At 41.9% G+C, this 26,129-nt stretch overlaps 1 protein-coding gene across 2 annotated transcripts in view; it reads left to right on the top strand.

The window, feature by feature from the left end:
* PTPN9 (protein tyrosine phosphatase, non-receptor type 9) overlaps positions 1 to 26,129 on the top strand; it is a 104,985-nt gene that overhangs the window by 56,950 nt on the left and 21,906 nt on the right. For both annotated transcript variants that reach the window (XM_023753145.1, XM_006087902.3), the window contains 2 exons: positions 11,833 to 11,943; positions 16,050 to 16,378. In XM_023753145.1, coding sequence (XP_023608913.1) covers positions 11,833 to 11,943; positions 16,050 to 16,378 — 440 coding nt within the window. The remainder of the gene's footprint in view (positions 1 to 11,832; positions 11,944 to 16,049; positions 16,379 to 26,129) is intronic.

The following is a 26,129-nucleotide window of genomic DNA, read 5'->3' as shown; positions in this document are numbered from 1 at the left end:
CCATGTCCAAGTCCTTTGGTTGATCTCTTCCCCTTGCCCCCTCGCTCCCCTACTTTCCCTCTGGGGATTAATAGTCTGATCGCTGTTTCTCTGTCTTTGGATCTGTCCCTGTTCATCAGTCTATGTTGTTCTCTATATTCCACAAATGAGTGAAATCATGAGGTATTTATCTTTCTCTGACTGGCTTATTTCACTTAGCATAATGCTCTCCATTTCCATCCATGCTGTTGCAAACGGCAAGAGTTCCTTCTTTTTTACCGCAGCGTAGTATTCCATTGTGTAGATGTACCACAGTTTTTTAATCCACTCATCTGTTGATGGGCACTTAGGCTGTTTCCAAATCTTAGCTATGGTGAATTGTGCTGCTATGAACATAGGGGTGCATATATCCTTTCTGATTGGTGTATCTGGCTTCTTGGGATATATTCCTAGAAGTGGGATCACAGGGTCAAATGGGAGTTCCATTTTTAGTTTTTTGAGGAAACTCCATACTGTCTTCCGTAGTGGCTGCGCCAGTCTGCATTCCCACCAGCAATAATGAAGGGTTCCTTTTTCTCCACATCCTCTCCAACACTTGTTATTTGTTGATTTGTTAATGATAGCCATTCTGACAGGTGTGAGATGATACCGCATTGTCGTTTTGATTTGCATCTCTCGTATAATTAGTGACTTTGAGCATGTTTTCATATGTCTTTCGGCCTTCTGTATGTCCTCTTTCGAAAAGTATCTATCTAGGTCCCTTGCCCATTTTTTGATTGGATTGTTTATCTTCCTATTGTTAAGTTTCATGAGTTCCCTGTAAATGTTGGAGATTAAACCCTTATTGGTGATAACATTGGCAAATATGTTCTCCTATGCAGTGGGCTTTCTTGTTGTTTTGTTGATGGTTTCCTTTGCTGTGCAAAAGCTTTTTATTTTGATATAGTCTCATTTGTTTATTTTCTCTTTAATTTCCATTGCCCTAGGAGCAGTATCAGAGAAGAAATTCCTCCGGCATATGTTTGCGATTTCGCTGCCTGTGGATTCCTCTAGCATTTTTATGGTTTCCCGTCTTACGTTTAAGTCTTTTATCCATTTTGAGTTTATTTTTGTGTATGGTGTGAGTTGGTGGTCTAGTTTCATCCTTTTGCATGTATCTGTCCAATTTTCCCAACACCATTTATTGAAGAGACTGTCTTGACTCCATTGTATGCTCTTGCCTCCTTTGTTGAATATTAATTGGGCATAGTGGTTTGGGTCGATTTCTGGGTTCTCTATTCTATTCCATTGATCTATATGTCTGTTCTTGTGCCAGTACCAAGCTGTTTTAAGAACAGTGGCTTTGTAATACAGCTTGATATCTGGTATTGAGATCCCACCTACTTTGTTCTTCTTTCTCAAGATTGCTGCAGCTATTCGAGGTCTTTTTTTATTCCAGATGAATATTTGGAACGTTCGTTCCAGATCTGTGAAATATGCCATGGTAATTTAATGGGGATTGCATTGAATCTATAGATTGCTTTGGGTAGTATGGACATTTTGATGATGTTGATTCTACCAATCCATGAACACGGTATGTTCTTCCATCTGTTTATGTCTTCCTCTATCTCTTTTTTCAGTGTCCTGTAGTTTTTCGCATATAAGTCTTTGACCTCCTTAGTTAAGTTTATTCCTAGGTATCTTAATTTTTTTGATGCAATGGTAAATGGGATTGCTTTTTTAGTCTCATTTTCTGTAAGTTCGCTATTGGTGTAAAGACCTGCCCTAGATATCTTGGTATTAATTTTGTATCCTACTACATTGCCGAATTCATTTATTAAGTCTAATAATTTTTTGATGGAGTCTTTAGGGTTCTCTATGTACAGTATCATGTCATCTGCAAATAAGGACAGTTTTACTTCTTCTTTTCCAATTTGGATGCCTTTTATTTCTTCTTCTTGTCTGATCTCAATGGCTAGTACTTCCAGTACTATGTTGAACAGGAGTGGTGAAAGGGGGCATCCCTGTCTTGTTCCTGTTCTTAGGGGGAATGGTTTTAGTTTTTGCCCATTGATTATGATGTTGGCTGTGGGTTTGTCATATATGGCTTTTATTATGTTGAGGTATGATCCTTTTATTCCTATCTTGCTGAGAGTTTTTATCAAGAAATGGTGTTGGATTTTGTTAAATGCTTTTTCTGCATCAATTGATATGACTATGTGGTTTTTATCTCTCAGTTTGTTTATGTGATGTATTATGTTTATTGATTTACGGATATTGTACCAACCTTGCATCCCCGGGCTAAATCCTACTTGGTCATGGTGTATGATCTTTCTGATGTATTGCTGGATCCGATTTGCTAGGATTTTGTTGAGGATTTTGGCATCTATGTTCATGAGGGATATTGGCCTGTAATTCTCTTTCATTGTGTTGTCTTTATCTGGTTTTGGTATTAGGGTGATGCTGGGTTCATAGAACGAGCTGGGAAGTGTTCCTTCCTCTTGAATTTTTTGAAATAGTCTGAGGAGGATAGGTTTTAGTTCTTCCTTGAATGTTTGGTAAAACTCCCCTGTGAAGCCGACTGGCCCTGGGCTTTTGTTTGCTGGAAGCTTTTTGATGACTGCTTCAATTTCTTCCATGGTTATTGGCCTATTGAGATTTTTAGATTCTTTCTGATTAAGTTTTGGAAGGTTGTATTTTTCTAGGAATATGTCCATTTCCTTCAGGTTGTCTAGTTTGTTGGAGTAGAGTTGTTCATAGTATTTTCTAACAATCCTTTGTATTTCTGTGGGGTCTGTCGTTATTTCTCCTCTTTCATTTCTGATTTTGTTTATTTGGGTCCTCTCTCTTTGTTTCTTGGTGAGCATGGCTAGAGGATCATCAATCTTGTTTATCCTTTCAAAGAACCAGCTCTTGGTTTTGTTGATCTTTTGTATTGTTTTTTTGGTCTCTATGTCGTTTATCTCTGCTCTGATCTTTATTATTTCCTTCCTTCTGCTTACACTGGGCTTTTCTTGTTGCTCTCTTTCTAACTCTTTGAGTTGTAGGGTTAGGTAATTCTCATTGTTTCTTGTTTCTTGCAGTAGGCTTGTAGAGCTATGAACTTCCCTCTCAGGACTGCTTTCGCTGTGTCCCATAGGTTTTGGATTGTTGTGTTTTTATTGTCGTTTGTTGCCATGATGTTTTTAATTTCTTCTTTGATCTCTTTGGTAACCCAGTCATTGTTTAATAGCGTGCTATTTAGTCTCCATGTGTTTGATTTTTTTGGATTGTTTTTATTGTAGTTGATTTCCAGTTTTATGCCATTGTGATCTGAGAAGATGCTTGATATGATTTCAATTTTCTTGAATTTGAAGAGGCTTTGTCTGTGACCCAATATATGGTCTATCTTTGAAAATGACCCATGTACACTTGAGAAGAATGTATATTCTGTGGCTTTGGGGTGAAATGTTCTGAAGAGGTCAATTAATTCCATCTGATCTAGTGATTCATTTAGGATTGATGTTTCTTTGCTGATTTTTTGTTTAGAGGATTTGTCCAATGGTGATAATGGGGTGTTAAAGTCCCTTACTATGATTGTATTGCTGCCAGTCTCTCCCTTGATCTCTTCCAGAAGATTTCTTATGTATTTGGGTGCTCCTATATTGGGTGCATATATGTTTACCAGAGTTATTTCTTCTTGTTGGATTGCTCCCTTTAGTATTATGAAATGGCCTTCTTTATCTCTTTTTATGTCCTTTAATTTGAGATCTAATTTGTCAGATATAAGTATTGCTACCCTGGCTTTTTTTTCATTTCCATTCACCTGAAAAACCTTTTTCCATCCCTTCACCATCAGTCTGTGTGTGTATTTTTTTCTGAGGTGGGTTTCCTGTAGACAGCAGATATATGGATCATGTTTTCTTATCCACTCAGTTACCCTTTGTCTTTTGATTGGGGCATTTAATCCATTTACATTTAAAGTGATTATTGATAGATACTTGTTAGTCACCATTTTTATTCTTTACCCTTGTGTTCCTTCTTTGTTTCCTATTTTTTCTTTTTACAGCAGACCCTTTAGCATTTCTTGCATTGCTGGTTTGGTGGTAATAAAAAACTCCCGGAGTCCTTTTTTGTCTGTGAAGCACCTGATTTCACCCTCAATTTTGATTGATAGCCTTGCTCGGTACAGTATTCTTCGATTCAGACCCTTCCTTTGCATGACTTTATATATTTCATTCCATTCCCTTCTTGCCTGATGTTTTTCTGTTGAGAAATCAGTTGCTAGTCTGATGGGGGCTCCTTTGTAGGTGACTTTTTGTCTCTCTCTGGCTGCTTTTAAGATTCTTGCTTTGTTGTTGGTGTTTGCCAATTTAATTATAATGTGCCTTGGTGTCGGTCTTTTAGGGTTCATTTTGTTTGGGACTCTGTAAGCTTCTTGGATTCGTGTGAGTTTTTTCTTCCCTATATCAGGGAAGTTTTCTGTCATTATTTTTTCAAATAGGTTTTCTATTCCTTGATCAGTTTCCTCTCCTTCTGGCACCCCTATTATGCGGATGTTGTTTCGTTTCGTGTTGTCCCAGAGTTCTCTTAGGCTCTCCTCCTGCTTTTTAATTTTTTTTTCTAGAAGCTGCTCTGCTTGGGTATTTTCTCCTACCTTGTCTTCTAGCTCACTGATGCGGTCCTCTGCTTCTTCTAGTCTACTGTTGATGCTTTCTATTGTGTTCTTTATAGCAGTGATGTCATTTGTCATTTCTTCTTGGTTGTTCTTCATTTCCTCTTGGTTCTTACACATATTGTTGAATTTGTCTTCCATTCTTTTCATCCACCTTATGACCATTTCTCTGAATTCTTTCTCTGACAGGTTGCTTGCCTCCGTTGCCTCCATTTCGTTTACTTCCTTTTCTGGTGATGCCTGTTTTTCTTTCATATGCGAGCTGGTTCTTGGTCTCCCCATGATCTCTCTTCTCTAGGTGTTTGGTTATGTAGTTCTCTCTCTGCAGCGTTGATTTAAAGGCACAAAATACAACACAACAAGGCACAACATACAAGGCACTGAATACAACTATATTCACGATATTAATAACTCCAAATAAAGGTGACCACCCGAGCAAAGAGAATTAGGGGATAAGGAAGAAAGAAGAGAAAAAGGAAAAAAAGGAGTGCAAAAATGAAATTGGGTAAAGGGAGGGGGAAAAAAGTAAGAGAGAAAATAGAGAGAATGAAATAGAAGAAGGGAAGAGACTATTTATATGGGGAGAAAACTCTGATAGAACTGCCACTAATCCCAACAAATTCCAGCAACAGATCCCTGGAGATGAATGCAAACTACAAACAACCACTAATATCAAGTGAGACGAGGGAAAACAGAAGCACAAAAATACCCGGAAAAGAAAAAAAAAAAAAGAGAGAGAGAAAAAAAACAACAGAAAAATAAAAAGCAAAAGCAAGACAACCCCACAAACAAGCATAGAAAAACCCAATTTACTCAACAATCAAGCAAACAAAACAACAGAAAGAGAAAAAAAGTGAAGAAAGATAAGGGAGAGGTGTATATGGATTTAGAGCAGGGGATTGGAAATTGGATATATAAGTAGGGTGAAATTTTGACAGGGGGTAAAAAGAAGGAATAGGGAAAATCTAAAGCAGGAATAGGGTAAGAGAAACAGGACAACAAAAGGGGAAAAGTGAGGAAGAGAGTTTTGGCATAAAGGTAAAGTTTAGGTAGAGAAAAATTATGCTAAAGGAACAATGAAAATAGAATGTAGAACACTAATCCCAAAGTAAAATAAAGAGAAAATAAAATGACACTTTAAAAATGGTAGTAGTAATAATACTGGTTAAAAATGTAGTCATTAAAAGGGTAAAATCAAGTGATGAAAAAAAATTGGTTTCTTAATTAAAAGGTGAAAAAGAATAGAAAAAATAAAATAAAAATGTGCAGTAGTTAAGGTCCTTCAGTTCTTCTACTCTTCTGTCTGGCACGCCTTAGTCCTGCCAGGTATTCAGGAGGGTGTTTAATTTCCCTGTGATACACTGTTCCTCCGTGTTGTAAACCACAGTCCTGATTTTAAAGCAGCCCATATTTGTTTCCCAGACTGCCTTTATTTGTGTTTACAGAAGAGTCAGTTCGTGGCTCTGTCACTGGGTGGCAGTGTGTCTGGATTGACCTTCGAGGCTATGAGTCCTCTCTATCCAGTAGTTAGGGTTTATTTTGTCTATTGTACTTTAAACTGGTTTGGGAAAGTCCACTGCCCAGAGCTGGTTCTTTAATCGTTACTCCCTGCTCTGTTTCCCAGGTTCCACAAAATAACTTTCCCCTGTAGTCTCTGTGAGTGTCCCCAACTCGGCAATCCCATGCACTGGGTTTAATAATCAAACACAAAGATTTAAGGGGAAGAGAAAAAAACAAGAGCCTGAGAAGTTGCTCGAATTCGCAACCCTCCACCTTCCAGCTCTGTGCACAGTCTCCTCTGCGCGCCCTCTCTCCCCTGGCACCAAGCAGCCGGCACACTGGCAAAATCCGAGGTTGCCTTTTTGCATCCAGTCCAGCTATGGGCTTATTTTTAGCGTTCCCTTCTGCCAGCAGCCCCGTGGGAGCCCTTCCACACTCGTGGATCACGCTGGCCCCAAAGGCTGCGGACTTTGTGGGGCGCAGACCTCCCCGTGCACGTTCCTCTCCCCAACCTGAGTTGCAAACCGCACCTTCAGGCGAAATCTGACCTTTCCGTGAAGAGAAGCAGGGCTCCACGTAGTCGCGCTGTCCCAGATCTGGTGTTTCCGGGTTAGCAGCCGATCTCTGGATGCCGGGTCTTTGGATGTATACGCTTCCAATAACAGCCACTCAAGATGGCGCAGTTTCCGCGGCTGAGCCAGCGCTCTGGGAGAGATTCCAGCCACAGTCTCCAACCATCCCCTTTCTCTGGGAGTCCTCCGCCTTTCCTGGCTGCAAACTGTCTCTCAGCTGAATATCCTCTCTGCTTTTTTTTTATAATCCTCACCCGAGGATATTTTTGCATTGATTTTTAGAGAGAGTGGAAGGGAAAGACAGAGAGAAATATCGATGTGAGAGAAACACATCAATGGTTGCCTCCTGCACGAGCCCTGACCAGGGTCCAGGCTAGGGAGGAGCCTGCAACCGATGTACATGTTCTTGATGGCAATCAAACCTGGGGCCCTTATGTCCACAGGCCAATGCTCTATCAACTGAGCCAAACTGCCTAGGGCCAAAATGCTCTGCTTTTTAAGAAAATACGTTTGGCCCTGACCGGCTTGGCTCAGTGGACAGAGCGTCGGCCTGCGGACTCAGGGGTCCCAGGTTCGATTCCAGTCAAGGGCATGTGCCTTGGTTGCGGGCACATCCCCAGTGGGGAGTGTGCAGGAGGCAGCTGATCGATGTTTCTCTCTCATTGATGTTTCTAACTCTCTGTCCCTCTTCCTTCCTCTCTGTAAAAAATCAATAAAATATATTTTAAAAAAAAAGAAAATACTTTTGTTATGTCTTTCAATAAAGTTTTAAAATTATTTATCTTGCATGTTTTTTTATGAATTTTATTCCTGGATTTAAAAATATGTACATGTATTTATAAAAACATGGCATACATCAAGGATAAATCATCTTTATTCTAAGACTAGTGGGCTACAAGGAAAGTGAGAGAGACAAATAGGGTGTGTGCACAAGCGCTGTTATAAATCAGATTTTTACCATTATACTTTTATGCTTATTATCATTTATAGGATGGTTAATTTTTTTCATATTTATCTTTTATACTTTAAAATACCATTGTAGTTAGAAAAATTTTATTATAGAAAAGTTTGGACAACCCAGAATAATTTACATTAACACATTTCGTACCACATAGAAATCTCTAAGACATACGCCAGGGACCGCACGTTTTTGGGCAAACTGCACGTTATTTAAATCATCATAACTACAGATCATAGTGCACTTTAGGTGTTGTTTTTCAATAATTATAACATGTTTATTTACAAAAAATTAAACAATTAAACAATTAAAGTTCCTAGTACTTTTTTAACGTATGGTACTGCGTAAAACATTTTCCTCTATGAAGAGGGACCAAACAAAATTTACATAAGTATCTAGATTCGCTCCTTTTTCCATGGCGGCACAAACTCTGCAGGCTCTCATAGGAAATTTTTTCTTTCCACTCACTGGAATACACGTAGGTTCATGCTGCTTCATGTCACCTGACAACCTTTTGGGTGGATCTTTACGAGGTACTCTCCTTGCACCCCCAGGGGAAGGGCTGGACAGATTTGTCTCTGGTTCCGGAGAGCCTTCATTATTGTCATCCATTATCCAGTCTCTCGCCACCGGTAGCAGAAACTGTTTATACTTCATTTTTGCTTGTGGATTGAGGACGTTGTACACTCTAAATGAATTGAAAAGTCCACAGTTTATAAGGTACAGCACTACTTTTTTTGTCCATTTCATCGTTTTCCTTAGAATGGAACAACACGAAAGGAAGTGTATCAGTTTCGTTGGTTTTCTTCCTTTTTCTGAGAGAGGGCATTTCTAAAAGCGCCAGCAACTTGAAGACAAAGACTATTCAAATGACCAAAATACTATGTAACTGCAATGCTTTATGGGTTCGTGCAATTATAAAGTTTTTCGTAGATTGACCTGCACGGTTTCCACCAATGAGATCGCTTCATTCAATGTGGACAAGACAGTGTGTTGACATCTAAGGTCCATAACAGATGGCACGTGAAAAACGAGAAAACTCGTGAGCGGTCCTTAACAGATGGTGCGCGAAACACGAGAAAGCTCATGAGCGGTACAAAAGGTGTTAATAAAAAAATATTACCTTTAATACTATCATGAAGAAATAACCTCTGTTGACATTTTGGTGTATCACTTTCTTCTAGAAGTTTTTCAATATGGTCTTAATTATGTTCATACAATTTTTCTACACAATAAGCTTCCTCAACTTTATTTTATGAACACTGTAATTGCTGAATAATAGTCTTTCCTGTATTTACTATAAATTATTAATTATTTCTATGTTGTCAAATTAAAACTTTTTTATAATAAATATTTTTTCAACAAACATTTTTATATCCATACTAGTAGACCATCGTGTGATATCGTGCTTAGTAGGTTGCCTGCCACTTCCACGGGAGCCAGCGGGAACCACAGCATGCCGCTGGGAGCCATGCTGCTTCCACGGGAGGCAGGAGGGACCCGCGTTCATTCTGTAGGAGCCGGGAGGGAGCCACGCTGCTCCCAGGGGATCTGGGAGGGACCCGCGCCGATTCTGCCGGAGGCGGGAGGGACCTGTGCTGCTTCTGTGGGAGGCAGGCCTGCCGTCTCCTCTCTAGGCCTGCGCTTGGCCACGGAGGCTGCAGGCCGGCCCCCCTGTCCCTTTCCGTGTTCACTCCGGCTCCAGGGGGCTGGCCCGAGCCAGGTGTGGCAATGAAGCAAGCATTCCGCCAGGCCACTCATGCTGCCCACTCTCAGCGGCCACCCTCCCCACCCCCCAGGACTGGGGGACTCTGGCGGGGCTGAGAGGACTGGGCACTGCCATCTTGTGGCTATGGGCTCCACCATCTTTGTGATGGAGTGGCGGTTAATTTGCATATTACCCTGTTATTAGATAGGATTTTTGTATGCACATTAAGTAATTTGCTTGAAGTTAATTTCTAGAAGTAGAATTACTGGAACAAGGGCTCTAATCATTCTTAATAATATTGTAAAAAGTAAAAGTAATACAGAGTATCATAGAAAATAAAACAAAGAATTAAGACTACTCATGATCACACTTATCAGAGATAAACTCTATTTAGCTTTGGATATAATTTTTTATAATCTTTTTTCTATTAGTGTATATGTGTGTCATTTTTTAAACAAAATTAAGATTATAATTTTGATCTTGTTTAAGTTTTATTGTGAACATTTTCCAGTTTTAAAAAGGCTTTCAAATGTTCATTTTAAAGGTTATATAACAATCTTTTAAAAAGATATACCATTTTCAGACATATGTTCTTTTCAGTTTTAAAGTATTATTTTTTTTACTATCAAAAATAAAAGTACAGTAAATTTTTTTATTTATAAATCTTTGTGTTTCTCATTATTTTCTTAGAATAGAGTCTCAGAAATGGAATTATCAGATCAAAGTATATACACATTTTTAAGGACATATATAAAGCCAAATGCCTTCTAGACGGTGTTACTAATTTACTGTCCATCCACAGTATATTTGGGTGCCAAAAAGTAATTTTGCTGAACTAGGTCTCAGTCTGTAGTTCATTGCTTTGAGGAAGCAGAGGTAATGGCTTCTACTTTCTATTTATCATTTTGTGGAAGTATAGGTGTTTCTTGAGATTGATTTCTGATCTGGCAGTTAAAGGGGCCTTAGCTATTTATATTTAGGCCCTGAAATAAGTTGTTGCATCTTGTTTTTTTAATCTTTATTGTTGAAAGTATGACAAATGTCCCCTTTGATTGTTTGTTTTAATGTGTTCCCATTCACCTCCTCAACTCCACACCTGCCCCTCCCAGGCCTTCACCCCACTATTGTCTGTGTCCATGGGCTATGCATATATGCATGTAAGTTCCCCTATTAATTTTTTGCATCTTTGAGGGAAGAGATGAAAGGTGATTTCTCAAACTTTAATGAAGAGGCCTTTGGAGAATTTTGTTCTGGATGCTGTATATTTATAGGGAATGTTTGCAGACCCCAAAATTAGTAGAACTGAAGAGTAGCCAGAGAGTGATGTGTCAAATTGAGACTCAGTCTTTTGAAAAACAATGGGGAGAAAGTGGTAGCAGATATTTAGCTATGTTTCCTCTTATTTTTGATTCATTGGAAATAATTTCTCCCCAGTTAGATTGCCAATATTACATGGTGTCCCTGCCTATGAGAAGGGCTGAAATATTGAGAAACTAAAAGAAATTGAGAGCTGTGGGATTAGGGTCATTGCTTTCTGTTCTTATGCTTTGTGCAGTGTCTCCTTTTCTTTTAGACCTCATTTGCCCTTGGGCCCTCTAGATCATATTTATCGATTAAGTAAATGAATACATAAATAAATGAAGAGTTGGGTAAAAAATAAATTTAATAAATACACAGATACCAGAATAAAAGAAAAATTATGAGAGAAATGTTTCTTTCATATTCAGTTTATCCATGATCTACTTTTTTCCTTAAAATTTCAATAAGCAGAACTTAAGGATGCACACATGTTTGCTGATAAGAAAAGTCAGGATAGTTTTTGATCCACAAAGCTTATGTCTACAAGAACATAACATCAATACTTTTAAAGGTAAATCAGTTTTTAATTTATTTCTTTTAAACCACTTTTTCTTCAGCTACTCAAGTGAAAATTGAATTACACTGTAGACTCCCCCTGCTGGGTACGAATGGGTGGAAGAGCAGAAAACCTGGGCTTGAATAGTACAGGTTCCATTTGCCTCTCTTGCAGTGCCCTGATTGGTATCTTGACACTACGGTGTCGGGTGAATTTCCCGCCAAAATATAAGATGGCGCGGGCAATTATTTAGGTTTCCCGCGCAAAATCAGAGTTAGTTTAAAATGCCTATATCTTTTGAAGTATGGGTTCGATTGAAATGAAATTTTCGGTACTCGACCAGCGCCATAAAGTGTTCTCTACTTACAAGGGATTTTTATGATACCTATTACCCCAATGGGTATGAAACGGTTCGCATACACAGGTAGGTATCTTTGTGAACGGCAAACAAACAAATATTTGGTAATACGCAGTTACAATCGGCCCGAGTTTACACGTTTCCCGCACTCCACCGCAAATCTATATGAACCGAGTTAAGACGGCTCCCGCGGAGTACGCGAAATTCACGCGAGCCGACTTAACTCGTTTCCCGCAACCCAAGTGTTGAAATTCTCATGTTTTCTACAGGGGGCATTTCCAGCTCGTTTGAAGAAAGTGCTGATTGTGGGAGCACCCATATGGTTCCGAGTGCCCTATTCCATCATCAGCCTCCTCCTGAAGGACAAAGTCCGGGAGAGGGTAAGGCAAGCTAGCTTTATTTTATTTGGGGTGGATAGAGATTTCCATCTCTGCTGTTGAAACCTGCCAGTTTTCTACCTTCAAAAAAAAAAATCCTATTGTCTTGTCTTCCAGACCGCTTTTTGCTTTTGTCAGTGTATTCTCTGCTTTATTCTTTTTTTGTTGTTAGTCTTCACCCGATATTGATTTTTAGAGAGAGTGAAAAGGAAGGAGAGAGATGGAGAGAGAAAGAAACATTGATGTGAGAGAGACACATCGATTGGTTGCCTCACACATGCACCCCGACTTGGGGATAGAGCCTGCAACCGAGGTATGTGACCTTGACTGGAATCGAACCTGAGACCCTACAGTCCATGGGCTTATACTCTATCCACTGAGCCAAACTGACTAGGGTTTTGCTTTATTCTTTCTTGGCTCAGTACAGGCTGGCTCTCCCACTGTATTACAAGTTCCTTTGAAGTTAGTAACTGGACACTCTCCCATCATAGCATTTTGCATAAAAATAGTACTGAAGGAGTGTGTTCACTGAGTAACTTAGGGATAGCTACTACCAAAATTTAGCCTAGTACTATACAGACCTTTAATATTTAACAATCCTATCTTATAAAAGAGAAGCATGCAAATTGGCCGTACCTCCACGATGCCCACAAGCCACGCCCACCAGCCAATCAGAGCAACTATGCAAATTAACCCAACCAAGATGGCGGCTGGTGGCCACGGAGCTGGAGCGAGCAGGAGGCTTGGGTTGCCCTGGCAATGGAGGAAGCCAAGCTTCCCGCTGGCCCTGGCCTGCCGTGGCCTCCGCTCAAGGCTACAGAGTTTCAATTATAGAGGAAAATAAATCCCAGATACCTGCTTCCAGCCGGCCTAGTCTCAGTACGCGCAATTCACGCGAGCCGACTTAACTCGTTTCCCGCACTCCAAGTGTTAACCCAACCAAGATGGCGGCTGGTGGCCACAGAGCTGGAGCGAGCAGGAGGCTTGGGTTGCCCTGGCAATGGAGGAAGCCAAGCTTCCCGCTGGCCCTGGCCTGCCGTGGCCTCCGCTCAAGGCTACAGAGTTTCAATTATAGAGGAAAATAAATCCCAGATACCTGCTTCCAGCCGGCCTAGTCTCTGCTCACAGAGGTGCTGGAGAAAAAAAAAAGGAGAGGCTGGGAGCTTGGGTCGCTGCAGGGCTTGGCCAGCCTGCAAACAGCCATCAGCCTCTCACCCAGGCTGGCCACACCCCAATGGGGTGAGGGTTCCCTCTGGGGGCTTGACCAGCCTTCAAACAGTCATCAGCCCCTCACCCAGGCTGGCCAGGCACCCCAGTGGGAACCCCCACCCTGAAGGGGCTGTGGCCAGCCTGCAAACAGCCATCAGCCCCTCACCCAGGCTGGCCAGGCACCCCAGCAGGACCCCCCCACCCTGAAGGGGCTATGGCCAGCCTGAAAACGGCCCTCAGCCCCTCACCCAGGCTGGCCAGGCACTCCAGCGGGACCCCCACCCTAATCCAGGACACCCTTCGGGGCAAACTAGCCAGCCCCCACCTGTGCACCAGGCCTCTAGCCTATATAATAAAAGGGTAATATGCAAATTGACCCTAACAGCAGAACGACTGGTCACTATGACACATACTGACCACCAGGGGGCAGACGCTCAATGCAGGAGCTGCCCCTGGTGGTCAGTGCACTCCCACATGGGGGAGCTCTGCTCAGCCACAAGCCAGGCTGATGGCTGCCAGCACAGCGTTGGTGGCGGGAGTCTCTCCCACCTCCTCAGCAGCGCTAAAGATGTCCGACTGCAGCTTAGATCTGCTCCCCGCTGGCAAGTGGACATCCCCCGAGGGCTCCTGGGCTGCCAGAGGGATGTCTGACTGCCAGCTTAGGCCTGATCCCCTGGGGAGTGGGCCTAAGCCAGCAGGTGGTCATCCCCCGAGGGGTCCCAGACTGTGAGAGGGCACAGGCCAGGCTGAGGGACCGCCCCCCCGAGTGCACAAATTTTTGTGCACCGGGCCTCTAGTGTATAATTGCATTAGTTGAACAGGTGTTTGACTTTGTTCAACAAGAAATACCATTCAGCCCTAACCAGTTTGGCTCAGTGGATAGAGCGTCGGCCTGCTGACTGAAAGGTCCCAGGTTCGATTCCAGCCAAGGGCATGTACCTTGGTTGCAGGCACATCCCCAGTGGGGAGTGTACAAGAGGCAGCTGATCGATGTTTCTCTCTCATCGATGTTTCTAACTCTCTATCCCTCTCCCTTCCTCTCTGTGAAAAATCAATAAAATATTAAAAAAAAAGAAATACCATTCAGTCCTAGACCACCAAGAGGGCAGAGAAGAATATTTCACTATGTCTCTTTCTACCTAAATTTCTGGCGTTTTCACTTCAGTGCCTGGGCAAACACTCTATCCACTGAGCCAAACCGGCTGGGGTATGGCATTTTCTTTTAAAACAGCTTGTTGCTTCCTAACTTCAAAAGTGTTATCTTAATTCCATTATTCTGTGAGTGTTCCAGGACTGAAAGATTATGGTTTTACTAATTCATTCATTCATTTCTACCCTTGAAAGAAAGGGTATATGAAACATTGACACAATTGGATTTAAGATAATAAAGTTGTTGTGGAATGTTATCAGCGATTTTTGTAGTATAGGATTATGAGGTTATATGAATAATAACAATGCAGGTCTTTATAGTTGAGGTGACTTGAGTTGGCAAGGGGAAACTGATTTGGTTCTATGGAACTACTTAGGGACCTAATGACTCAGAGTAGGGGAGATCTTTCCTAATATAACTCTTTGAGAAGACTCCTTAGGCAAGTTTTTACACTTTTATATTCAAACATAAATGCGTGTATAAACTCAAAATATATTGAGGACCTTTACAATCCAGGCTCTGGGCCTTGGGAATGAAAAATTGCTGAAGACAGTCCTTATCCTAGAGGAGTTCATGGTCTTGATAGGGGACAGAGACAGACAAGCGCAGAGAGAGGAGCGTTGCTCTGCAGGAGCATGCAGGAGAACATTGCCTGGGCAGATGGGATTCATAAGCTATAAGCTGTCCTTGAAGAGGCTGAGGAGGGAAAGAGGGCATTCCAGAAAAATGCAATAGCAAGAGAGGTCAGCACCTTCATTCCACATGGATTTCAAGAATAACCAACTAGGCTAATATTGTCCAGTATGGCTGGGTTCCAGCAGACAGCAGAATTAGGTATTATGCTGACTTCCCCAGCATTTTTCCTGGGCTACCCTGTGTATGGGTGACTTGTCTTATGTTACTTTCATAGAAACCTATCTCTAAGAATATTCATACAAAGCTATGAATAAAGTAAATTATAACAGGCTTAGTATAAAGTTGACAAAAATAACCACTACCTATTCATTCTTGGTAGTCAAAAGATGAATACCCTCAGCAGATGTTACTGGGAAGCCTTGTTAATAGCATAAAATAACGCCTTTGTTCACTATACCTTCCTTTTAGAAGGTATATAATAGAGCACCTATTTTCAGGAGTGAATTTGCTATACCTTCTGGAAATTTGATATACATTCTCTGGGAAATTCAAAAGACTTCAATCCCAGACAGATGAAGTACAGTGTATTTTTACAAGTATACTAAGTATTGCAAGTAAATTTCATCCTGTTCTCCAAACCTAATATTATTTTATATTAGTTTTAGGTGTACAGCATATTGGTTAGACAATCATAATTTACAGTGTAACTGTCCCCTCCACCCCCGTAATTTAAGTGCCTACCTCGTACCATATTGACTATATTCCCTGTGCTGTACTTTATGTCCCTGAAGCACATTTGTTCCTTTTTAGAAAAATATTTTTTATTGATTTCAGAGAGGAAGGGAGAGGGAGAGAGAGATAAAAACATCAATGACGAGAGAGAATCATTGATTGGCTGCCTCCTGCATGCCTCCTGATGGGGATTGATCCCGCAACCCGGCATGTGCCCTTGACCAGAATCGAACCTGGAACCCTTCAGTGCACAGGCCAATGCTCTATCCACCGAGCCAAATCGACTAGGGCCACATTTGTTCTTTATCTTCATTATTTGTCTCCCCCCACACACACACACACAGACATACACATACTCACATGGTTCTTTCTGGCCTTCCAGATTCAGATATTAAAGACATCCGAGGTTACCCAGCACCTGCCCAGAGAGTGCCTTCCAGAAAACCTGGGTGGGTACGTCAAAATGGACCTCGCCACTTGGAATTTCCAATTCCTACCCCAGATGAATGGCCACCCGGATCCCTTCGATGAGATCATCTTGTTCTCCCTCCCTCCTGCTTTAGACTGGGACTCAGTGCATGTTCCAGGTCCTCATGCCATGACTATCCAAGAGCTGATGAATTATGTTAGCACCAGGCAAAAGCGGGGAATATATGAGGAATATGAAGACATTCGTCGTGAGAACCCTGTTGGCACTTTCCACTGTTCCATGTAAGTAAGAAAAAGGTTTCAGCCAACTAGGATGCTCTGGCACAGGGTGGCAACAGCTCCTTCCACACCTCACGTCCTTAACTGAGATTTCCTGGGTTAGGGAGCATCACTGTCACTTAGATGATGGTTTCTCTCCTCCAGAAAGAGGCATCTCCTGCTTTGGTACTTGTTGCCAATATCCTGTGTTCTGAAATTTCTGATGATCTTTGGTACCAAAAAGGGGAACCCTTAATAATGAACACATTTTTAAAATATTTTCCTGAAATGCAGATATTTTTAGAAAAAAAAAAAAACACACAAAAATGTCCTGTCCTCAGAGTGAAATTTGGTCCTTTCATTTAGGCAGTTTCTCTATAGAGCATTTATAGTATAACATTATTTTTTGAGGGAGGGGTGCAGATGCATTCAAAATAATTCATGGAAGCATTTGAGATATTGCTTCCCAGCAATTGTCAGTTTTGCCTCAAATAAATTCTTATAAAAATTCTCTGCAGGGTTAGACATTCTTTTTTTTTTTAATCCTCACCCGAGGATATATTTTTCCATTGATTTTCAGATAGAGTGAGGGGATGGAGAGAGAGAGAAAGAACGACGCATCAGTTGGTTGCCTCCGGCATGCACCCCAACCGGGTTGGGGGTTGAATCTGCAACTGAGATATGTGCCCTTGACCTGGAATCAAACCCCCGATCCTCTGGTCCGAGGGCTGCCGCTCTAACCACTGAGCAACTGGCCAGGGCAGAGACATTCTTAAGTCAACATGTATTCTGGTCTCCTGGCAAGAAGTGGGAGGAGGGCTAGGAGTTTTAGTAATAATTAACTGAGATCAAGGTAAACAACTAGCTGAATATATTTCCACATGAGTCTCTCTTCTACCAGTGATTCTCAACCTTCTGGCCCTTTAAATATAGTTTCTCATGTTGTGACCCAACCATAAAAATATTTTCGTTGCTACTTCATAACTGTAATGTTGCTACTGTTATGAATCGTAATGTAAATATCTGATGTGCAGGATGGTCTTAGGCGACCCCTGTGAAAGGGTCATTCGACCGCCAAAGGGGTCGCGACCCATAGGTTGAGAACCGCTGAATTATGCTCAAAAGGAAAGCTATTTGGAGTTTTCCTCAGAAAGCAGTAGCCATATCTCTAGATGCCATATTAAGTCAAAGTAAGTTTATATATCATGTTTTCTACAAAAGAACAGATTTTACAAAACTCATAGCTGTATATATTTTCTATTTGAAATTCTAATTTTCCTTTTCTCTCATACCATTTACGTTTGTCTAACAAATCATAACTGTGGACATTCCTGGTTCCCATATACTGTGAAGGATCAACCTAGTCTCAGAGCTTCCTCTCATTTGTGCTATTTCTTTTCTTCCTTGTACCTGATTTCTAGTTACCCTAACAACAGCCTCATAGCGTGCTCCATGGATACCAAGCCTACACAGCCAATGCTCAGTTTTCCATTCTCTCTTGTTCTTTGCTTTCCAGAAGCATAAATACTGATGCATTGACTGATATAGTGACAGAATGCAGTACCTAGTGTTTTCCATTTCCATGTAAGGATTCAAAGATTCAGTTTTAAAAATCTTCCTCTGTCTTGAGAGTATCTCTACTAACTCCAGTTCTAAAACCAAGTAAATATTCTACAGTGCTTTGTAAAGGCAGAAAAATAATACCTAGTTTGTGAGGAAATGCCTGTGTTTCTGACAGAAACACTTCCAATCACTACAAGTTGTATCTCAGGGAGCCCAGCCTCAGAAATCCTCTACCGTTGTGACTCTAAGGACACCAGCCACCAGCCTTACGGTTAAGCTGTTTCTCTAAGCATCTGTATTCCAGAAAAATACAAATTAGTTGAAATATCTCCCAGCAAAACATATTTTAACAACAATAAGGATTTTTCAAAGAAACACAAGAACTATAGCAAACTGCAATGCTGTATTTTTTTTTATCTCTGCTTATTCCTTCATACACTACTCTCAGTTGTCCTTTGCAAATTTGATATTTAGAACTTAGTTTGCATTGGTGTCAGAGTTGACAAAAGCAGCAAGAAGAAAGGGTCTGTAAATGGCCTCTGAAAAGAGAAAACAAAACAAACAAAAAACAAAAACAAAATGATTCACAGTAAGAGAAGAGTTGCCTCTTAGAAATGTAGCCTATGGGATTTTCCTTCAACCCAAACTGTACTACAAAACCACCAGGTTAGTTTATAACTGGTTCATAGCTACTTGATAACTGTTGTCGCAACAGAGCATAGATCAGGGGTGGGCAAACTTTTTGACTCGAGGGCCACAATGGGTTCTTAAACTGGACCGGAGGGCTGGAACAAAAGCATGGACGGAGTGTTTGTGTGAACTAATATAAATTCAAAGTAAACATCATTACATAAAAGGGTACGGTCTTTTTTTTTTTAGTTTTATTCATTTCAAACGGGTCGGATCCGGCCCGCGGGCCGTAGTTTGCCCACGGCTGGCATAGATCATTTATCTTACTATTGCTCTCATTTATATTACCATGTTTTCATTGGCTGAAGCAGAAATCTCTCTCTCCAAGCTGAGCTCTGGAAATTGGCAAAATTGTCCCAATGGGTCCCATCGAGGCTTAAATTCCAGCTTAGCCAAAAATCCCCTCTGTGACTTACACAAGTTATTTTCCTCCTCTGTACTTCAGTTTTCCTGTGATGTTAGACTCTGATATAGACGTATTGTCTAGCTTAAATGTTTTGTACTATGGCAAAATCCATGATTCTGTGAGTACATTTTACTCTTTGTAATTCCTGTCCTGCATAATGTGCTGTAAAGAAGATGCAGGGAGAGAGCCTTTTAACAAGAGGAAAATAATGATTTAGGAAACAGGTAAAGAAGTAAGAGAGAAGTGATGGAGAAAAAAATTAATAAGCAGACCAAGAACGCAAGGAAAGTAGGAGAAGAAAAAGAGAAAGCACATATATCAATTCGGGGGGAGTATTCTTTTCTCCCACATTGCCCTTGTTTCTTCCCTAACAGTTCAAGATTCCTATATGCATCCAGTATTTTTCCCAACCAGTTTTTCCTCCTGTAGTTTTGAATCAGAGTTATATTGTGAAGCAGGGAGAAGCTCTGGGCACACTTGTCCTGTGGATTCTTGACTTGTTCTAGTGCTTCTGCTGTGGGATCCTTGAGATGTCATTTCTACCAAAACCCTGCTCTCCCCATTCAAAACACAGGTTTGGTCAGTCAGAGTGGCTAGGTTGTTTGAGTGTCCTGTGCACCAAAAGGTTGCTGGGCTTGATTCCCAGTCAGGACACATGCCTGGATTGCAGGTTTGATCCACGTACATCGATGTTTCTTTCTCTCTCTGTCTCTGTCTCTCTCTCTGTCTGTCTCTCTCTCTCTTCCTTCCTCTCTTTGTTCCTTCCTCTCTCCCTTCCTCTCTCTAAGCATTTCCTCAAGTGAGGATTAAAAAAAGCAGGTTTGAATTGTTCTCTTGGCACCAACCAAAACGGCTATTATGTTATAACTAGAGGCCTGGTGCACGAAATTTGTGCACTGGCGGGGGGAGAGGGGGTGTCCCTCAGCCCAGCCTGCATCCTCTCCAATCTGGAACCCTTCACAGGGGTCCTCAAACTAAGCCCTGCGGGCCACATGCAGCCCGCCGAAAACATTTGTTTTTTTACTTCAAAATAAGATATGTGCAGTGTGCATAGGAATTTGTTCATAGGTTTTTTTAAACTATAGTCCGGCCCTCCAACGGTCTGAGGGACAGTGAACTGGCCCCCTGTTTAAAAAGTTTGAGGACCCCTGCTTCAGGGGATCGGGCCTAACCCAGCAGTTGGACATCCCTCTCACAATCCGGGACTGCTGGCTCCCAACTGCTTGCCTGCCTGACTGCCTGATTGCCCCTAACTGCTTCTGCCTGCCGGCCTGATCACCCCCTAACCACTCCCCTGCCGGCCTGATTGCCCCCAACTGCCCTCCCCACCAGCCCGGTTGCCCCCAACTGCCCTCCCCTGCCAGCCATCTTGTGGTGGCCATCTTATAACCACATGGGGGCTGCCATCTTTGTGCACGGACATGAGTGTCAATATGCATATTACTTCTTTATTATATAGGATTAGAAAACACATCCCAATTCTATGGAAGGATATCCTAATCTCGCTTCTTTTTATTTTGTTTTGTTAATCCTCACCAGAGGTTATTTTTCTGACTGGGGCGGGTGATCAAACCTGCAACCCAAGATATGTGCCCTTTACCAGAAATCAAACCCATGACCCTCCAGTGAGCAGGCCAATGCTCTAACCACTGAGAAACACCAGCCAGGGCCTAATCTTGCCTCTTTATTGAATGAATGAGCCCCCTACTTCAGGAGCAGAACCCAGAATCTACATCAACTCCAGACCTCTGTCTTACTTCAAGTTCCAGACTCTGCCTTGGAATTCTAGCTTATGGCGTAGATATCAAGGTCCTCACTGTTGTCCAGGATGCCCATGGACCAAGACTTTCTCTTTTATTTTTTCTTCTCCTTACACATTATTTTTTAAAAAGATGTTTTTAAATTAACTTTTGTTATTAAATAATTGTAGATTCACATACAGTTGTAAGAAGTGATACAGAGAGATCACATGTACCTTTTCCACAATTTTCCCATGGTAACATCATAGTACAAAATCATAGCAAAATATTAGAACCAGATCTTAACATTGATATAGTCTATCAGTCTTATTTCAAATCTTCCCAGGTTTTGTGTTTGTGTGTGTGTGTGTGTGTGTATTCTTTGTAATTTTTATTATACACATAGATTTGTGTATCCATCACCACAGGAAAAGATACAAAAGAATCCCATTACCACATACCTCTGTCCCACCCCTCTCCATCCCTAATCCCTGCAACCACTAATCTATTCTCCATTACTATAATTTTGTAATTTCAAGAATGTTACTATATAAATAGAATCATACTGTATGTAACCTTTTTCCATTCAGTACAATTTACTAATGATTCACCTAAATTGTCATGTTTTAATAGTGCATTTTTATTGCTGAGTATTATTGTTATTATTATTAATTTACTAGAAGCCTGGTACACGAAATTTGTGCATGGGGGAGAGGGGCCCTTCAGCCCAGCCTGCATCCTCTCCAATCTGGGATCAGGCCTAAACTGGCAGTCGGACATCCCTCTCACAATCCGGAACTGCTGGCTCCCAACCACTCGCCTGCCTGCCTGCCTGATTGCCCCTAACCGCTTCTGCCTGCCAACCTGATCACCCCCTAACCCAGGGGTGGGCAAACTTTTTGACTCGAGGGCCACAATGGGTTCTTTTTTTTTTTTAATATATTTTATTGATTTTTTGCAGAGAGGAAGGGAGAGAGATAGAGAGCTAGAAACATCGATGAAAGAGAAACATCGATCAGCTGCCTCCTGCACACCTCCCACTGGGGATGTGCCCGCAACCCAGGCACATGCCCTTGACCGGAATCGATCCTGGGACCCTTCAGTCCGCAGGCCGACGCTCTATCCACTGAGCCAAACCGGTTTCGGCCACGATGGGTTCTTAAACTGGACCGGAGGGCCGGGAACAAAAGCATGGATGGAGTGTTTGTGTGAACTAATATAAATTCAAAGTAAACATCATTACATAAAAGGGTACAGTCTTTTTTTTTTTTTAGTTTTATTCATTTCAAACGGGCCGGATTCGGGCTGCGGGCCGTAGTTTGCCACGGCTGCCCTAACCACTCCCCTGCTGGCCTGGTTGCCCCCAACTGTCCTTCCCTGCTGGCCTGGTTGCCCCCAACTGTCCTTCCCTGCTGGCCTGGTTGCCCCCAACTGCCCTCCCCTGCAGTCTGGTTGCCCCCAACTGCCCTCCCCTGCAGGCCTGGTTCCCCCCAACTGTCCTCCCCTGCCAGCCTGGTCACCCCTAACTGTCCTCCCCTGCAGGCCTGGTCGCCCCCAACTGTCCTCCCCTGCCAGCCTGGTCTCCCCTAACTGCCCTCCCCTGCTGGCCTGGTCACCCCCAGCTGCCCTTCTCTGCTGGCCTGATTGCCCACAACTGCCCTCCCCTTCTGGCCATTTTGTGGCGGCCATCTTGTGACCACATGGGGGATGGCCATCTTGTGCGAGGGCATGATTGTCAATTTGCATATTACCTCTTTATTATATAGAATTCTGTAATTTTTTAAATTGAAGAGGTAAGTGTGCTTCTATGAAATGATAAAATATATTAAATCTTATTAATTCCACTTTTTGTTCTGGAGGGAATGACCTACTTTTTAAAATTTGCTCTTAGTTTTCTATATGCCTATCCTTATTTCTTTCTATGCTAAGTCAGATTTACTTTAAATTCTCATTTTATAAGTGGTCAAATATATAAAATAATTGGCTGGTTTTATTTTTTCCCTTGGAGACCTCACTTTCAAAACTTTTGGGGGGTTTTTGTTCAAGTCTAAACTGTGGTTGCTCCTCAGCTTTTATCATGTTGTTTCCCCTCCCCACTTCCCTTGGGCTCTTTTTTCCTGAGATAACTGTCTAAGAGTGCAATTGCTAGGTCATATAGTGATTGTATGTTTTATTTATTTTTAAATTCTCACCTGGTAATATGTTTTTATTGATTTTAGAGAGAGAGAGAGAGAGAGAGAGAGAGAGAGGAGAGAGAGAGAGAAACATCAATGTGAGAGAAACATCAATCTGTTGCCTTCTGCACTTGCCCCGACAGGGGATTGACCTTCAACATGGGTATGTGCCCTGACTGGGAATTGAACCCGCGCACTTTGGTATATGGGATGACACTCCAGCCAACTGAGCCACATTGGCCAGGGTTGGTGATTGTATGTTTAATTTCTTCTTCCTTTACTTAAATTCTATTTTGCTAGAGCAGTGATTTTCAACCCGTGTGCCACAATAATTTTTATACATTACCTGAGTCTTTAGTCAGAGGCACTGACTTATCTTAGATTGTCAAATTAAAAAGTGACAACAGCCTCTTGGCAGGTGTGGCTCAGCAGTTGAGCATTGGACCCATGAACCAGGAGATTCAGGGTTCGCTTCCTGGTCAGGGTACATGCCCAGGTTGCAGGCTTGAACCCCAGTGTGGTGCGTGCAGGAGACAGCCAATTGATGATTCTCTATTGATGTTTCTCTCTTCCTCTCCCTTTCTCTCTCTGAAATCAATAAAAATATCTATTTTTTAAAATGACAACAGCCAACACAACAATAGCCATTCTATGTGAATGAATCAAAATTATATCTATCTTTTTTGTCAGATTAGCAAAAATTATAATATATTTTTTGGTATGCTGCAAAATTTTAGTAGTTTATGTGTGCCATGAGATGAAAAAGGTTGAAAATTGTTGTATTACAGCATAGAATTCTAGGTTGGAAATAATTTTACCTCAGAATTTTTAATGCAATGTCTTTCTAATTACTAAAAATGCTACTTATTAGGGTCACCAAAGGAGGAACACATGAGGCCAAAAGGGGTAAAGAATTATGAATTTATTAGGTCATCTAGAAAACCCGATGGGCTGAGCCCCAAAATGGCACCAGCACCCATGGATGGGGAGTCAGAGGTTTTAAAGGACTCTAGGCGGGCTTTTTCTGGGCAGAGAATTCTCTGTGCAGGTCTGGAGGGGAAAGATAATGGTCTTAGCAAGTGGAATATGGTCTTAGCAAGTGAAATGTGGTCTCTGGGAAAGGGAATGTCCATTGTGAAATGGCCTGGAAATAAGTACCTGGGGGAGGGGTATCGATCAATTATTCAATCAAACCTAACAATCCAGCCTTTTTGTTTTATGGAATAGGGACAAAGGTCATATCTTCCGTAATTACTTACTGCTGAGGTGGAGCATCGAGATCACAGGGGGTTGGACTTTGATTGCAGTCAGCTGGAACACTGTATAGATTCCTCATGGTTGGAATGAGGGGTTGCAGCAGCGTGGTTTCCCCAAGAGGCTGGTTGATGAAGGCTCGAAAACAGTCCTGAAGGAAAGATGAAAAATGGCACAGAATATATGGGCCAAAATCGAGGATGAAGTATAGGAATGTTAATGGTCCTATGAAGGGGAGTAGCCAGGTATACCAATTTATATTCTTTAGCCAGTAGTCCCATGAATTTGATTGATGTTCCCTGATCTTTGTGGCCCTCTCTGTTAGTTTTTGGGTGGCATCCCTGACTAGGCCAGATCGATTGACATACTACTAAAAGCAACTCTTCCTCTAGACCAGTGATGGCGAACCTATGACACGCCTGTCAGAGGTGACGCGTGAACTCATTGTTTTGGTTGATTTTTCTTTGTTAAATGGCATTTAAATATATAAAATAAATATCAAAAATATAAATCTTTGTTTTACTATGGTTGCAAATATCAAAAAATTTCTATATGTGACACGGCACCAGAGTTAAGTTAGGGTTTTTCAAAATGCTGACACACCGAGCTCAAAAGGTTCGCCATCACTGCTCTAGACAGTGGTTCTCAACCTTCTGGCCCTTTAAATACAGTTCCTCATGTTGTGACCCAACCATAAAATTATTTTCGTTGCTACTTCATAACTGTAATGTTGCTACTGTTATGAATCGTAATGTAAATATCTGATATGCAGGGTGGTCTTAGGCGACCCCTGTGAAAGGGTCATTCGACCGCCAAAGGGGTCACGACCCACAGGTTGAGAACCACTGCTCTAGAAAGAGTCATAGACTCCCTTTTTCTGCTGTTATGAAGTCTAGTCCTCTTCTGTTCTAGAGGGTGACAGCAGCTAGCGAGTCTGTCTGATCCTGAATCTGAACTAAATTTTTGGCAATAGCATCTAGGCTTTCTTGTAGGTCCTGAGACAGAATTTCAAGATACGATAGAGCAGTGGTTAGGTCCCCTATGCCAGTTCCAACCCCTGCTGTGATACCGAGGATTATTAGGAGAGGGATTATCTAGATTCCCCTTTTGTGTTGTATATAGTGCGTTAAGGGGACAGGTCAAAACTGATTTTGGGGGGCTACATCTACACTGAGTGAGAAATAGACGAGAGTACAGGTTCCTATCCAGTTGGTGGGGAGGCAGATGTATGTGTTTTCCCCACAGAGGAAGAAGAATCCCTGATCATGGAGACAAGTTGAAAGGTGTAAGGAGAAGAGGTGGACTAAAGGGTATAAGGTTCCTTTTCCCAGTTCTGCACTCCAAATCGAAAGGGTAGTTTTCAAGGCGTTACCGATAAGGGGTGACAGATGAGTGGCTGAGATTCTATTGCAGTGAAAGTGGGCGTGAATGCTAGAATGGGCTGTTATCCAAGGGAAAAGAGAAAGGGAAGAAAAGGAGCAGTTGAAGCCTCCGGCCTGGGTGGTTGGATAAGAAATAAAATGGACTGGCTGTAGGAAATAACCATTGGCTTCGGGGAGACCTGATAGTCAACTCTTTGGGACCAATGGCTGTTCGGTAGTTCTAGGTTGACTGTGGTGTTGCAAGCTGATGATGGGAGATGGGCTATTGATATATTGCCCTGTGACCTTGTAAAGCATACAGGGGTGTGTAGAGTGATAGGACCTGTGACCTGGAGGGAGGAAGGAGCTACCTTAGTAAGAGATAGAATACAGGTATAGAAGAGAAGGAAGGCTTGATTTGCCTGGGCTATAGGATAATTACCTAGAAGGTTGTCTGCCTTTTTTTTTTTTTTAAAATATTTATATTGATTTCCGACACGAAGCGACAGGGATGGATACATAGAAAGATCAATGATGAGAGAGACTTGTTGATCCGCTGCCTCCTGCACACCACCTACTGGGGTAGCG

The sequence above is a fragment of the Myotis lucifugus genome, unplaced genomic scaffold (assembly GCF_000147115.1).
Source record: "Myotis lucifugus unplaced genomic scaffold, Myoluc2.0 scaffold_41, whole genome shotgun sequence".
NCBI lineage: Eukaryota > Metazoa > Chordata > Mammalia > Chiroptera > Vespertilionidae > Myotis > Myotis lucifugus.
Note: the sequence above shows the minus strand (reverse complement) of the source record. Positions and strands in the feature narration are given on the sequence as shown.